At 37.9% G+C, this 16,959-nt stretch overlaps 1 protein-coding gene across 3 annotated transcripts in view; it reads left to right on the forward strand.

Annotated features, from left to right (window-relative positions):
* AEBP2 (AE binding protein 2) overlaps positions 1-16,959 on the forward strand; it is a 67,751-nt gene that overhangs the window by 31,514 nt on the left and 19,278 nt on the right. For all 3 annotated transcript variants that reach the window (XM_069489995.1, XM_069489996.1, XM_069489997.1), the window contains exons 3-4: positions 141-248; positions 16,599-16,785. In XM_069489995.1, coding sequence (XP_069346096.1) covers positions 141-248; positions 16,599-16,785 — 295 coding nt within the window. The remainder of the gene's footprint in view (positions 1-140; positions 249-16,598; positions 16,786-16,959) is intronic.

A 16,959-nucleotide genomic window follows, 5' to 3' on the forward strand; every position in this document is an offset into this window, starting at 1 on the left:
CATTAAGCATTTTGATTCGCTAATACAGTAAATGGTTCTTTTTGTCAATTGAAGATTTGCAACATCTTCTTTTTGGACTTAAAGGAATCAAAACTCTTTGAAATAAGTGATGAAAATTAATATGGCTCTTTTTTTAACAGGTATTTGTTTGCTTATGGAAAGGTTGTAAAGTCTATAACACTCCATCGACCAGTCAGAGTTGGTTACAGAGGCATATGCTGACACACAGTGGAGACAAACCGTTCAAGGTAAGTATGTATGTGAGGTTTTCTTTTAAACTTCAATTTAAGCTAATGTGTTTTTTAATAGGCATATTTTTGCTCTTATACAATTTTTTTAAAGAACCATTTATTTTAACATTCCTTTAGGTGCATGGAATTTCAAAAAGTAGATGGAAATAAAGATAATTTAATCCAATTTTTGAAATTTAAAAAAACAGAAAAAAACCTGCTGTAAGTTTAGGGTCTTGAAAATAGCTAGGGGGCAGACAAGTGACTTGAAACCTTGTCAGCTGTCGTTAATACTTTGTGGTCTGATTATGTTTTCTTACTATCAGAGGTTTCAGCCTCTTTTATTAGCAAACAACATTGACTATTAGATGAAATAAATTGTACATCGCTAAGGGATTTGATTCCCTTCACTCAGTTTGAGGTCATACTACTGGGCTTAGTTGTAAATCAGCTTGTCAAATTAGATGTATTCTGGGAAGTCTTTATAAAGAGCAAGTTTGTGTAAAATTCATTTTTCCATTTATCCTCATTAAAAATTAAATAAAATATTTTGGTTTCTAATTAAAGAATACATGTACTACAGAGATTAAAAGTTTGGGTTTAAAGAAGCTTAATAGTTGTTAAAACTATTATGTCTATTGGAATGTAAATACTGTGCCAGAAACTTCCCTTGGGTTTCATAGTGAATGAGGTAATTGTGGAGTTGCTTTTAAAAATAAGTTAATTTTTTTTGAAAAGGCAATCATTAACAAGTAAAATTATGAAAAAAAATTTATGTTGAGAAATCTTGGCTTCCTTGCCTGTTCCCATATCCCCCTTCCTCCCGTACATAATTACTGTTATTGTTTCTTGTGAATTCTTCTAGTACTTCTATATGGAACTACAAGTAGATAAATACGTAGTCTCATTCTCTTTTCTTTCTTATGCAAAATCTAGTAAACTATAAAGTGTCTGTACCCTGCTTTTTTTAAAAAAATAAGCTTTTAACTTTAGAAGAGTTTTAAATATATAGATTAGTAAAGTTCCCATATACTCAGGTTTTCCCCATGATTGATGTGTCATATTGTGTGTATCTGTATCCTGCTTTTTTTTTTTTTTTTTGTTGAGACAGAGTCTCACTCTGTTGCCCAGGCTAGAGTGAGTGCCGTGGTGTCAGCCTAGTTCACAGCAACCTCAAACTCCTGAGCTCAAGGGATCCTCCTGCCTCAGCCTCCCGAGTAGCTGGGACTACAGGCATGCACCACCATGCCCGGCTAATTTTTTCTATATATATTTTTAGCTGTCCATATAATTTCTTTCTATGTTTAGTAGAGATGGGGTCTCGCTCTTGCTCAGGCTGGTCTCGAACTCCTGAGCTCAAACGATCCACCCACCTCGGCCTCCCAGAGTGCTAGGATTACAAGCGTGAGCCACCGCGCCCGGCCTGTATCCTGCTTTTTGAATGTACTTTACGCTAGGATCTTTCCATATCAATTCATAGTCAGTATTCTCTCTTTTTAAAAGGAGTTTCATAGTATTTCATTGTGTGGTTGTAGCAGTTTGTTTAACCAAGCTTTATATAGACACTTGCATTGCTTCAAGTCTTACTGTTACAAATTGTGCTACAGTGATGAATCTTGAACATCTGTCTTTTTGTATATGTATAATTAGATATGTAGGAAAAATTCCCCAAAATGATATGAGTGAATCAAAGGCTATATTAACTTTGGTAATTTTGATAAATATTGCCAAAATGCCCTTCTTAGAGGTTGTGCCGTCATCAGCGATATTAGAGCATATACCTTCTCCAAAGCCTTGCTAATAGGATGTTGTCAAACTTTTGGATTTTTGCCACCCTAAGAGGTGAGAAATCATATCCTAATGTAATTTATTTATTAAATTTCAAACTATTAAGGGGGTACAAATGTCTTTGTTACATGGATACCTTGTATAATACTTAAGTCAGGGCTTTTGATGTGCCTGTCACCAGAATAGTGTTCATTGTACTCAATAAATAAGTTTTTATCCCATGCCCCTCCTGCTACCCTCCCCTTTTCTTGGTTTCTGATGTGCTTTGTATGGCTTTGTGCCTGTGTGTACCCATCATTTACCTCTTATTTATAAGTGAGCACATATGGTGTTTGGTTTTCCATTCCTGAGATACTTCACTTAGCATAATGATCGTCTCCAGTTCCATCCAAGCTGCTGCAAATGACATTATTTCATTCTTTTTGATGGCTGAGTAGTACTCCATATATACATATATCACATTTTCTTTATCCATTCATGAATTGATGGGCATTTAGGTTGATTGTGCATCTTGCAGTTGTGAGTTGTGCTGCTATAAACATTTGGGTACAGGTGTCTTTTTTATAAAATGACTTCTTTTCCTTTGGGTAGATACCCAGCAGTGGGCTTGCTGTATCAAGTGGTAGGTATACATTTATTTCTTTGAGGAATCTCCATACTGTTTTCTATAGAGGTTATACGAATTTGCAGTCCCACCAACAGTGTATAAGCATTCCTTTCTCTCTGGATCCGCACCAGTATCTATTGTTTCTTGACTTTTTAGTAACAGTCATATGGCTGGGCATGGTGGCTCGTACCTGTAATCCTAGCACTCTGGGAGGCCGAGATGCTAGGATCACTTGGACTCAGGAGTTCAAGACCAGCTTCAGCAAGAGTGAGATCCCGTCTCTACAAAAACTAGAAAAAATTAGCTGGGTGTGTTGGCGCGTGCCTGTAGCCCCAGCTACTCAGGAAGCTGAGGTAGGAGGATCTCTTGACCCTGGGAGTTTGAAGTTGTAGTGAACTATGATGATGCTGTTGCACTCTAGCAAGGGTGACAGAGCAAGATCATCTCTTGAAAAAAAAAAATATATATGTATATTGCCATTCTGATAGGAGTAGAGTGGTATCTCATTGTAGGCGTTTTGTTTTGTTTTGTTTTGTTTTTTGAGACAGAGTCTCACTCTGTTGCCCTGAGTAGAATGCCGTGGCATCAGGCTAACTCACAGCAACCTCAAACTCCTGGGCTCAAGCAATCTTTCTGTCTCAGCTTCTCGAGTAGGTGGGACTACAGGCACAAACATGATGCCCAGCTAATTTTTTCTATTTTTAGTAGAGATAGAGTCTTGCTCTTGCTCAGGCTGGTCTCAAACTCCTGAGCTTAACTGATCCTCTCACCTCGGCCTCCCAGAGTGCTAAGATTACAGGCATGGGCCACCGCCCTCATCCTCACTGTGGTTTTAATTTGCATTTCCCTGATTATTGGTGACATTGAGCATTTTTTTAATCTTTGTTGGCCATTTGTATCTCTTCCTTTGGAAAACTTCTGTTTATGTCTTTTGCCCACTTGTTTTTGTTTTTTTTTTTTTTTTTGAGACAAGGTCTCTCTCTTGCCCAGGTCAGAGAGCAGTGGCGTCATTATAGCTCATTGCAACCTCAAACTTGTGGGCTCAAGTGATCCTCCTGCCTCAATCTCCCGAGTAGCTGGGACTACAGGGGAGAACCACCACGCCTGGCTAATTTTTCTATTTTTTGTAGGGGTGGAGTCTTGCTCTTGCTTTTGCTCAGACTGGTCTCAAACTCCTGGTCTCAAGCAGTCCTCACACCTTAGCCTCCCAAAGTGCTGGGATTACAGGAGTGAGCCCAAGCCCCTGTGCCTGGCCTTTGCCTACTTTTTGATGGGGTGGTTTGTTTTTTTTCTTACTGATTTGTTTGTCAGATGTATAGTTTGTGAGTATTTTCTCTCATTTTGTCAGTTGTCTATTCATTTTGTTGATTATTTCCTCTGTTGTGCAGAAGCCTTTTAATTTAATTAAGTCCCATTTATTTATTTTTGTTGTTGCTATATTTGCCTTTGGGGTCTTAATCATAAATTCTTTGCCTAGGCTGATGTCTAAAAGAGTTTTTTCTACATTTTCTTATAGAATTTTTATGGTTTCATGCCTTACATTTAATTCTTTTATCCATCCTGAATTAATTTTTGTATGGCAAGAGATAGGAGTACTGTTTCATTCTTCTGCATGTGGCTGTCCCTTTTTCCCAGCACCATTTATTGAACAGGGCTTCCTTTCCCCAGTATATTTTGTTGTCTGCTTTGTTGAAGATTGGTTGGTTGTAGGTAGATGGTTTTATTCCTGGGTTCTCTGTTCTGTTGCATTGGTCTCTACTTTTATACCAGTATCATGCTGGTTTGGTTATTATTGCCTTGTAGTATAATTTGAAATCAGGTAATGTGATGCCTCCAGATTTGTTCTTTTTGCTTAAAATTGCTTTGGTTGTTTGGGCGCTCTTTTTTTGGGGAGTGGGGGCGCGTCCAAATGAAGCTTAGGGTTATTTTTTCTAGATCTGTGAAATAGGGCATTGTTATTTCGATGGGGATTATGTTGAATCTGTAAATCATCTTGGGTAGTACGGACTTTTTTTTTTTTTAGAGACAGGGTCTTGCTCTGTCTCTCGAGCCTGATTGCAGTGGAATCATCATAGCCCACAGCAGTCTCATACTTCTGGGCTTGAGCTATCCTCGTGCCTCAGCCTCCCAAGTAGCTGGGACTACAGGCATGCGCCACCATGCCTGGCTAATTTTTCTATCTTTGTTAGAGACACAGGGTCTGACTCTTGCTCAGGCTGGTCTTGAACTCTTCAAGTATCCTCCTGCCTTAGCCTCCCAAAGTGCTAGGATTATAGGCATGAGCCACTGTGCCTGGCTATTGTGGACATTTTAATGATGTTGATTCTACTAATCCGTAAGCAAGGATGTTTTTCCATTTGTTTGTATCAACTGCAGTTTCTTTCATCAGAAAATTCTCCTTGTAGAAATCTTTCACCTCCTTGGTTAAGTATATTCCTAGGTATTTTATCTTCTTTGTATTTATCATAAATGGTATTGAGTCCTTGATTTGACTCTCAGCTTGTTATTAGTATATAGAAATGCTACTGATTTGTGTACATTTATTTATTTTTTTTTTTGAGACAGAGTCTCGCTCTGTTGCCCAGGCTAGAGTGCTGTGGTGTCAGCCTAGGTCACAGCAACCTCAAACTCCTGGGCTCAAGCAATCCTCCTGCCTCAGCCTCCCGAGTAGCTGGGACTACAGGCATGCGCCACCATGCCCGGCTAATTTTTTTCTGTATATTTTTAGCTGTCCAGATCATTTCTTTCTATTTTTAGTAGAGATGGGATCTCGCTCTTGCTCAGTCTGGTCTCGAACTCCTAACCTCGAGTGATCCTCTCGCCTCGGCCTCCCAGAGTGCTAGGATTACAGGCGTGAGCCACCGTGCCAGGCTCGGATTTCTGTAATCTGAGACTTTGCTGAATTTATTTATCAATTCCAGGAGGCGATAGGGTGATACAATCATCAGCAATCAGGGATAGTTTGACCTTTTCTTTACTGATTTGGATGTCCTTTCTTTCTTTCTCTTCCTTGGTTGTTGAGGCTAGGACTTCCAATACCGTGTTGAATAGAAGTGGTGACAGTGAACACCCTTGTCTTGTTCCATTTCTTCATTCAGTATGGGGTTGGCTACAGGTTTGTCATACATGGCTTTTATAATCCTTCTTTACCTAGTTTTTTGAGGATTTTTGTCATGAAAGGGTGCTGGATTTTATTGAATACTTTTTCTGAATCTATTGAGATGACGTGTAGTCTTTGTTTTTGTTTCTGCTTGTGTGGTGGGTCATGTTTATTAATTTGCATATGTTGAACCATCGTTCGATCCCTGGAATAAAACCCACTTGATCATGGTGGATTATCTTTTTGATATGTAGTTGAATTCAGTTTTGCTAGTATTTTGTTGAGGATTTTTTCATCTGTGTTCACAAGAGATATTGGTCTGTTGTTTTGTTTTTTTGTTGTGTCCTTTCCTGGCTTTAGTATCAAGGTGATATTGGCTTCATAGAATGAGCATTTCCCTTTTCGATGTTACGGAATAGTTTCTGTGGGATAGGTACCAGTTCTTCTTTGTAGGTCTAGTAGAATTTGTCTGTGAATCTGTCCAGCCCAGGGCGTTTTTGTTTTTGTTTTTTTTTTGGGATGTTTTTTGTTACTGCTTCAATCTCGTTGCCTGTTATTGGTCTGTTCAGGACTTCCATTTTTTCCTTATTCAGGCTTGGAAGGTTGTGTATTTCTAGAAATTTATCCATTTCCTCTAGGTTTTCTAGTTTGTGTAGAGGTTTTTGTAGTATTCATGGATGGTATTTTGTATTTCTGCGTTGTCAGCTGTAATGTCTCCTTTTTTATTTCTTATTGAGCTTTTTTTAGTCATTTCTATTTCTGGTTAAATTGGCCAGTGGTCTGTCGATCTTGTTTATTTTTTCAAAGAACCAACTTTTTGTTGCATTGATCCTTTGAATTTTTTTTTTTGGTTTCCATTTTGTTTAGTTCTGCTTTGAATTTTGTTATTTCTTTTCTTCTGCTGGCTTTGAATTTGGTTTGTTCTTCTTTTTCTAGTTCCTTGAGTTATGACGTTAGGTTTTTAATTTGGGATCTTTTTGTCATTTTGTAGACATTTAAGGCTGTGAACTTTCCCTTAGGACTGTGTTTGCCCTATCCCATTGATTTTGAAAGCTTGTGTCCCCTTTGTCATTCAGGTCAAGGAATCTTGTTTTCCCTCTTAAATTCATCATTGACCCAAGGATTGTTTAGCAGCAGGTGGTTTAATTTCCATAACTTTGTATAGATTTGAGTGTTTCTTTTGGAATTACTTTCTACTTTTATTCCACTGTGGTTTGAGAAGATACACAGTATAATGTCAATTTTTTTTTAATTTGCTGAGACTTGTTTTGTGTCCTAAGATGTGATCAGTCTTGGAAAATGTGCCATGTTCTCATGAGAAGAATGTATATTTAGTAGTTTTTGGGTAGAATGTTCTATAAATGTCTGTGAGGTCCATTTGTTCTAGAGTCCTGTGTTTATTTATTTTCTGCTTCTATGTCCAGTTATGTCAGTGGAGTGTTAAAGTCCCTGGCAATTAAGATGCTACTTTTTATTTCTTTACTTAGATCCAGAAGAATTTGCTTTATGAAACTGGGAGGCTTAGTTTGGTGCATGTATATTTAGGATTGTTATGTCTTATTGTTGAACTGCTCCCTTTATCATTATATTAATATAATGACCATCTTTGTCTTTTTTTTTTTTTTTTTAACCATTATTGATTTAAAGTCTATTTTATCTGATAGGAGAATGGCTACCCCTGCCCGCTTTTGGTTTCCCTTTGTGTGGAATATTTTTTTTCATCCCTTTTCCTTGAGTCTTTGTGAGTTATTGCCATATACATGTGTTTCTTGGAGACAGCAAATACTTAGGTTGTGTTTTTTCATCCAGTCTGCCAATCTGTCTTTTATGTGTAGAATTCAGATTGTTCACATTGATATGTGCAGTGCTGTTCTGTTCATCACGTTGGATAATATATTGTTTTGTTTTCCCTCTTGTACGATTGTTTTATAAGAGCTGTGAGCTATAACTTTTGGGTATTTTTATGCAGGTGGGTATCTACTGTGCTGTTGCATGTCTAATGCACTTCTGAGTATTTCCTGTAGGACAGGTCTAGTAGTGACAAATTAATTCCCTTAGCGTTTGCTTGTCTGGAATAGTCTTTATTTCTCCATCATTTATGAAACTTAGTTTTGCACTATACAAAATTCTTGGCTGTCAGTTGTTCTGTTTAAGGAGGTTAAAAATGGATCTCCAGTCCCTTCTGGCTTGTAAGATCTCTGTTGAGAAGTCTGCTGTTACCCTGATGGGTTTTCCTTTGTAGGTTATTTGTTGCTTTTGTCTTGCAGCTTGTAGAATTTTCTCCTTCATTTTGTCTTTGGCCAAGGTGATGACTGTGTTTCTTAGAGATGTCCTAGTTGCTATGAATCTTCCTGAGATTCATTGACTATGTTGTATTTGGATATCTGAACTTCTGGCAATACCAGGGAAGTTCTCCTCAGAAATTTCCTTGAATAGGTTTTCCATCCTTTTGATTTTTCTTCTTCTCCTTCTGAGAAACCTGTATTTTTATTTTGGCTCGTTTCATAGTTTCATATTTCTCTGAGTGATTTTTCATTCTCCTTTACTCTTTTTTCTGCATCTTTGACTGACTGGGTTAGTTCGAAAGCCTTGTCTTTAAGCTCTGATATTCTTCTGCTAGGTCTGGCCTGTTGTTGAAGCTTTCTGCTATATTTAGTAATTCCCTAAATGACTCATTCATTTCTTTAAGTTCTGTTATGTCCTTGCTTATGTTGGCTCTCACCTTCGTGAGTTTTTCTTTATTTTCCTTCATGTCTTGAGACTTTTTTGGTTTCTTTGTGTTGGTTTTCAACCTTCTCTTCAATTCCATTATCTCGTTTGCCCACCATATTCTGAATTCTATTTCTGACATTATGATAATTTCCTTTTGGTTGGGGTCTGTTGCTGTGGATCTATTTGATCCTTTAGGGGTGTTTAGCATGTTTTTTCATGTTGCCAGAATTTATTTTGCTGGTTTTTTACCATTCACATTTTTTGTATGTTTATTCTTTTTTTATAAAAATAAATAAGTGGTCTCACTGAGTTTTCTGGTGGCGTGGGTCCTGTAACTTTAACGCTCCCATCTTTTCCTATAGTCATACTACAGATCCTGGCTGTAACGTTCGCTAGAAGTGTGACCTGGAATCACTTTAACTTTAAAAGAATCATTTATTTTCTCATTGCGTGTACTTCCATATATGTGTATGTATATGTATAAAATATTTATATTTTAAGGCAGCCATTTTGCTGGTTGATTATGAAATACAGCTTAATTTCGAAGCTTGTACAGATTTTTTCCCGTATCCTTTTTTTAGAAACTGTAGATTGACGTTGGAGAGGGGAAAGAAATTGTCTTTGAAAGAAAAAGTTAAGGAGTATGATTTAGTGAGGTATTGTTCCATACATACATTATAAGAATCATTTAAATTAGGAAAACATTGATATGTAAAGTACACAGCACTGTGCTAGGCATTATGGAAGCAAGATGAATAGAAAAAGCAGGCCTCTACCCTTCAGGGAACTTATATTCTTTAGGTTATACAGATCTAAATACATTTAAATAATGAAATGTTAGTGACCTATGAGAGAGTCTCTGGAAACATGGATTAGGGATCAGTTGAATTAACTGTAGCAGAGGCTAGGAAAGAGCAATAGTAGGCGAGTGTTAGTTAACTAGAGAGAGAGAAGGTGATAAGGTGATATTTGAAGTGAGTCTCTTTTTTTTAATTTTCATTTTTTTAAGTATGATATAATGTAAAGTGTCTAAAGTACACTTACCTGTTTAACAGTTTAATCATTTGTTTCATATGTTTGTATGCACCCAAATAACCACCACCCTGATGAAGTAAAGCACCCTTTTTAGTAAAACAGAATTTCCTAATATCCCTTTCTGTTCTGTCTTTTCTCTTGCCCTCTGTCCTTCCTCTCAGGCCATATTCTGGTTTCTGTCATCCTAGTTTAGTTGTATGAACTCTTGTGTCTGGTGTTTTTCACTCAACAAAATATCAGTAAGATTTATCCAAATGGTATATACCAGTCATTTTTTAAAATTGCTATCTATTATTCCACTGTACAAATAAACCACAGTGCATTGATTCTCTTGCTGTTGGGCATTTGGATTGTTTCTAGCCTTTGGCTACTATTAACCAAGCTTCCCTGTGGACCTTCCTCTGCATGTCTTCTGATGCACACATATACTCATTTGTCTTGGCTATATTTTGGCTGTTCTGATGGATGAGGAGGTATTTTCATTGTGCCTTTAATTTTTGTTTCCCTGGTAAGTAATGAAGTTGAGCACATTTTCATATGCTCTGGCTATCTGAATATCCTATTTTGGGTAAAGTGCCTATTCAAGTCTTTGCCTATTTTTTTAATTGGGTGATTTGTCTTTTATTATTGAATTAATAGAAATTCTTTATATATTTTGAATATTATGAGTCCTTTGTCAAATATATGTATTATAAATACCTTCTCCTAGTCTGTGTTTCATTATCCTCTTTCCTTTTTCTAATGTAGTCTTTTGTCTTTTTTTTATCTTTATTTCAGGATATTATGAGGGTACAAACATTTTGGTTACATTTTATATCTTTGCCTCACCCAAGCAAGGATTAGAGGCATGTCTAATGCCTCTAATTGTGAATTTACCCTCCCTCAAACCCCCTAATCCCTGGAGATTATTACTACTGTGTGACCACCATAGTGTTGATCAGTCAGTGCCAATTTGATGGCGAGTACACTTGGATCCTATTCTTCTGATCTTGTCATACCTCACTTTGGATAATGGGCTCAAGCTCTATCCAGGAAAATATAAGAGGTACTAGATCACTGTCGTTTCTTATTATTGAGTAATACTCCATTTTATACATATACCAAATTTTAATAATCCACTCATAAATTGATGGGACTTGGGTTTCCACATCCTTGCAATAGTGAATTGTGCTGCCGAGTCTTTTGTCTTATGAGGGGAATCATTTCAGTTTTTTAAAAAAAATACATAATTTATATACCGTAAGATGCAACATTTTTAAGTGTACAATTCAGTGGTTTTAATTAAATAGGATATTTCCAAGGTTGTGCAGCCATCACCACTATCTAATTACAGAAAGTATATGTGCTTTTGAAAGAGAAAAGGGAACAAAAAGATTGGACTATTTAGGAAACAGCATGTAGTTTAATATATGTAAATGATTTTTTTTTTTTTTTTTTTGAGACGGGGTCTCACTCTGTTGCCCGGCGTCACTCTGTGCCATGGCGTCAGCCTAGCTCACAGCAACCTCAAACTCCTGGGCTCAAGCAATCCTCCTGCCTCAGTCTCCCGAGTAGCTGGGACTACAGGCATGCGCCACTATGCCCAGCTAATTTTTTCTATATATTTTTAGCTGTCCAGATCATTTCTTTTCTATTTTTTAGTAGAGACGGGGTCTCGCTCTTGATCAGGCTGGTCTCGAACTCCTGACCTCGAGTGATCCTCCCACCTCGGCCTCCCAGAGTGCTAGGATTACAGGCATGAGCCACTGCGCCCGGCCTGTAAATGATTCTTGATGGTGGCAATTTGAAAACATTTTAAAACACAAGTATTTCTGACTAAAGAGTTCGGACTATCTAGAATTTAAATGTTAAAGTAATTGGTTGTAAAAAGTTTCTCATGTTGATAGTTCAGAGTTTGTTGTGTGATGAGCGAGGTAAAGTGAGAGTCAGAAATAATCAGGATAGCAAAGGCCTCCATGATGCTACTCAGTGCCTTGCACGCTCACTACATATGTATTTTATTATATTACGTATTTTAACTGAATTAATCCTTACAATCATTCTTTGAATTAATTACTGTTGTTGCCCTCATTTTATAGATGAGGAAACTGAAGAAAAAAGAGATTAACTATTTAATGGACAGTAAGTGGCAGATTTAAGATTTCAGTGGCCGTATGAATCCAGGGTCCTTAACCACATTACTGTGGTGTATTTGTTAAAACTAAGAAATCAGCCTTTCTGCCTGGAATTTTTGTTTTCCTTTAGATACCTGGTAATCTGCCATGAAGCTGATGCTTTCTGCTCTATTTTCCAATAACCTCTTGAAGATCTTTGTAGCACTTTTGGGAATATGAATAAGATAGTCTTAGCAACTGGCAAAGGCAGTCTTTTTTTTTCTTTTTTTTTTTTTTGAGGCAGAGTCTCCCTCCGTTGCCCGGGCTAGAGTGAGTGCCGTGGCATCAGCCTAGCTCACAGCAACCTCAAACTCCTGGGCTCAAGCAATCCTCCTGCCTCAGCCTCCCAAGTAGCTGGGACTACAGGCATGAGCCACCATGCCCGGCTAATTTTTTCTATATATTGTTAGTTATCCAGATAATTTCCTTCTCTTTTTTTTTTAGTAGAGACGAGGTCTGTCGCTCTTGCTCAGGCTGTTCTTGAACTCCTGAGCTCGAACGACCTCCCCGCCTCGGCCTCCCAGAGTGCTAGGATTACAGGCGTGAGCCACTGCGCCCGGCCAAGACAGTCTTAAATATTGCTTCATCCAAATAAATGTTTGGGGAGAAAAAAAAAAACCACCCATTAATTCCATGTTTTGAATTTTAGAACAGCTAATGATGACAGTAGCAGCCAACATATGTTAGCTTTCAGTGGATTTGGGAGATAGAACATTTAAAATAGTCAATGTCCAACAACCAGTTTTTCCTAATACTTGAAACAGGTTGGTTTTTCATCAAAACACCATGTGTAATGGCTTGAGTTCAGTCATCATTGATATATTTATGAATGAAAATATAAAATATTTGAATACTAAAACCATAACTCAGCACCATGAAAATGCTCATGTTAAGAGGAATGAAGGTACTCAAGCTATTTGAGGCACATATCTCTGCCTCACAGTCTCCAGGATGTACATTGTGATGAGTGGAATGTTGACTAGATGGTGCCTAAAATTATTTTCTCTTTTAAGGGAGAAGAGTTTGTATTTAAGGAAGTATGTGTGAGCCATTATGTTTTTCTTTAATATTAATATAAGGGCCGGGCGCAGTGGCTCACGCCTGTAATCCTAGCACTCTGGGAGGCCGAGGCGGGTGGATTGCTCAAGGTCAGGAGTTCGAGACCAGCCTGAGCGAGACCCCGTCTCTACTAAAAATAGAAAGACATTATATGGACAACTAAAAAAAAAATCTATATAGAAAAAATTAGCCGGGCATAGTGGCGCATGCCTGTAGTCCCAGCTACTCGGGAGGCTGAGGCAGTAGGATCGCTTAAGCCGAGGAGTCTGAGGTTGCTGTGAGCTAAGCTGACGCCACGGTACTCACTCTAGCCTGGGCAACAAAGTGAGACTCTGTCTCAACAACAACAAAAAAAAATTAATATAAGTACTCCTTTCTCTCATTCTAAATTACACTTTGTTTTTTTTAGATTTGTTTATGCTGCTTCATTGATGAATGACCAAAATTAAAATTAAAACAATTCCCTGTTAGAATTTGCATTTCTGATTTCATTTCTAGAGACTGAATCATTGCTGATTAAAATAAACTCTTAATGTTGACTCTCAGTTCTAGATACTACTAGGGCCTGTTTGTTGTCTTGAAGGATCCTGGGACAGAAGAGCCTATTAGGGCTCTACCCAGTTAATCCTGGGTAGAGTCATCACCAAATCCCTCTGAATTTAAACCAAAAGGTTTGCGTCTGAGCTGTTATCGTCATCTCTGCCTTAATTGTATTCAAGTAGCTATTCTAATATTTGAAATGTGGAGTTTTTCAACAGATTTGTTGAATAAACCAATATTAAACTAGGAACCTGGTGGCAAAGACTATCTTACTTGTATTCCCAGAAGTGGCCAGTCTGACACATTGGCCACAATAGATTTTTTTTTTAATGTATGATTTTAGAGTAGATGTTAGGAAATACAAGGATGATAACTTCTAAAATGGTAACATAAGGAAAGTTAGCATTGTATGGCTTATTCTAAGGTAGTGCTGTATAACAGAAATGTATGTGAACCATATATGTCATTTAAAATTTCTTATTGCCACATTAAAATAATCAAAAGCTGTTGAAGATAATTTAAATATCTTTGATTTAACCTGATATACTATTATTTAAACTTGTTATCAATACATAAGATTAATGAAATGTACCTTTTTGATACTAAATCTTCCAAATATGGTGTGTATTTTATACTTACAGTATTTCTCAATTTACACTAGCCATGTTTTAAGTACTTAGAAGCTACGTATGTTTAATGGGTAAATGTATTGAATAGTGTAAAACTAACAGAATAAATATACTTAATACAGTCAATTTACATGTTAAATAATTTAAGTGTGTTTAGATTTCACAAAATTTGCAGTTGAAGAAGTAGATTTAGGCTCATGCCTGTGATCCTAGCACTCTGGGAGGCTGAGGTGGGAGGATTACTTGAGGCCAGGAGTTCAAGACCAGCCTGAGCAAGAGTGAGACCTGGTCTTTAAAAAAATAGAAAAATTAGCCGGGCATGGTGGTGCACACCTATAGTCTCAGCTATTCAGGGGGCTGAGGCAGTAGAATCCCTTGAGCCCAGGAGTTTGAGCTGTGATGATGCTATAGCTTTAAAAAGCACTGTAGCCTAGGCAACAGTGTGGTTCTGTCTCAAAACAAACAAAAAAGCCCCCCCAAAAAGTAGATTCACATACCCAAGTTGTTCCAAATATACTCAGAAGTTTTTTAGTAGCTGAATTGAGTATCAAGCTTTAAATTAAAAGTTAAGTTGGGGCCAGGCGTGGTGCCTCACACCTGTAATCCTAACTCTCTGGGAGGCCAAGGTGGGCAGATTATTTGAGCTCAAGAGTTTGAGACCAGCCTGAGCAAGAGTGAGACCCCATCTCTGCTAAAAAAAAAAAAAAAAAAAAATAGAAAGAAATTATATGGACAACTAAAAGTATATAGAAAAAATTAGCCGGGCATGGTGGCACATACCTGTAGTCCCAGCTACTCAGGAGGCTGAGGCGGTAGGATCGCTTAAGCCCAGGAGTTTGAGGTTGCTGTGAGCTAGGCTGACTCCATGGCACTCTAGCCCTGGCAACAGAGTGAGACTCTGTCTTAAAAAAAAGAAAAAAAGTTGCTTTTTATGAAAATGCAGTTTAAAACCAGAAGATACCACTTCACACTTACTAGGATGGTTTTAATAAAAAATGGAAATAGTAAGTGTTGGTGAGGATGTGGAGCTGGTGATTATAAAACATTGTTAATATACTAAATTCCACTGCATTGTACACTTTCACATGGTTAGTTGTAATGTAGATTTCACGTCAATAATAACATTTAAATGAAATAAAAATAAAAATTCAGTTTCTCAGTTATACCAGCCATATTTAAAGTGTTCAGTAACAATATTTGCCTAGTGGCTTTTTTTTTGAGACAGAGTCCCACTCTGTTGCCCGGGCTAGAGTGAGTGCTGTGGAGTCAGCCTCGCTCACAGCAACCTCAAACTCCTGGGCTTAAACGATCCTACTGCCTCAGCCTCCCGAGTAGCTGGGACTACAGGCATGCGCCACCATGCCCGGCTAATTTTTTTCATATATATTTTTAGTTGGCCAGATAATTTCTTTCTATTTTTAGTAGAGACAGGGTCTTGCTCTTGCTCAGGCTGGCCTCAAACTCCTGAGCTCAAACGATCCACCCACCTTGGCCTCCCAGAGTGCTAGGATTACAGGCGTGAGCCACCGCACCTGGCCTTGCCTGGTGGCTTTTGTGGATAGTGTAGTTCTATGGCAGTGTGGTAACCTGCATCAGATGGCATCTTTAAAAAGTGTTATTTTTTTCTTGGTACTCAAGGTATGTGTGGTAAGACCTTAAATTCTAAGCATGTGGTAGCCATTAGATGCTAAATTTCTCATGGTCAGAATCTGTAGCTGTACACTATTTTTTTTTTTTTTTTTGAAACAGAGTCTCACTCTGTTGCCTGGGCTAGAGTGCTGTGGCGTCAGCCTAGATCACAGCAACCTCAAACTCTTGGGCTCAAGCAAGCGATCCTCTTGCCTCAGTCTCCCTAGTGGCTGGGACTATGGGCGTGCACCACTGCACTGGGCTAATTTTTACTATTTTTAGTAGAGATGGGATCTCGCTCTTGCTCAGGCTGGTCTCAAACTCCTGACCTCATGACCTCAAGCGATCCTCTTGCCTCAGCCTCCCTAGTGGCTGGGACTATGGGTGTGCACCACTGCACTGGGCTAATTTTTACTATTTTTAGTAGAGATGGGATCTCACTCTTGCTCAGGCTGGTCTCAAACTCCTGACCTCATGACCTCAAGCGATCCTCCCATCTCAGCCTCCCAGAGTAATAGTATTACAGGTGTGAGCCACCACGCCCAGTCTATGAGCATGTCTTTTTCTAAGGGAGATCTAATCTAATAGTTTAATGTATTTGTAAGACAATTCTTTTAAAAGTCAATATTAAACTTCTTTCCTACTTGTTATAACAATGTAGAACAATAGGGAGGCTACTGAAGGTTTTGAAGTAGCATGTATCTTAAGACAAAAATATTTTAAAAATCCAGGAATCCAAGTAATTATTAGCATATCAGACTCTTTGTTGCAAGAACAACTTACTGTTCCTTTTATGGACATGATTAATTCAAAACCAGAGTTTTCTGGGAAGAAGATTCCACTATTTTTGTCTTGCATATAATGGAAAGAGCAGTCATCTGAGGAGTCATGAAATTTGAGTTTTCTTTTCTAGCTTTACCACTGCCTAATGTGTGTTATCTTGGGTAACCTGGGTTATTTAGAAAACGAAAAGGCCATACTAGTCCTCATGTTTTCTTTCTGGAATTAGTTGCATTGCACTATTGATTTACTTTTGAAAATACTATTCACTCATTCATATTCTTCTCGTTCCCTTTGCAGCATCACTGACATTCTTTTTCTCTTACTTTCATTTAGTGTGTTGTTGGTGGCTGCAACGCCAGCTTTGCTTCTCAGGGAGGGCTAGCTCGCCATGTACCCACACACTTCAGTCAGCAGAACTCCTCAAAAGTTTCTAGCCAGCCAAAGGCCAAAGAAGAATCTCCTTCTAAAGCTGGAATGAACAAAAGGAGGAAATTAAAGAACAAAAGACGACGCTCATTACGTAAGTGTTCACTTAGAAAATCTGTATGTATTATAGATTGTTTTTGTTGATATATTGGGCTTTTATGCAAATCAACTTTTATTGTACTTTAGCTCTTCTCATCTATTTCTGTTAAAAGTAACAAACAGATAAGGATACCTGTCTGTCAGTCTTAGAATTCTATGGTATGTGTTT

The sequence above is a fragment of the Eulemur rufifrons genome, chromosome 16 (assembly GCF_041146395.1).
Source record: "Eulemur rufifrons isolate Redbay chromosome 16, OSU_ERuf_1, whole genome shotgun sequence".
Taxonomy (NCBI): domain Eukaryota; kingdom Metazoa; phylum Chordata; class Mammalia; order Primates; family Lemuridae; genus Eulemur; species Eulemur rufifrons.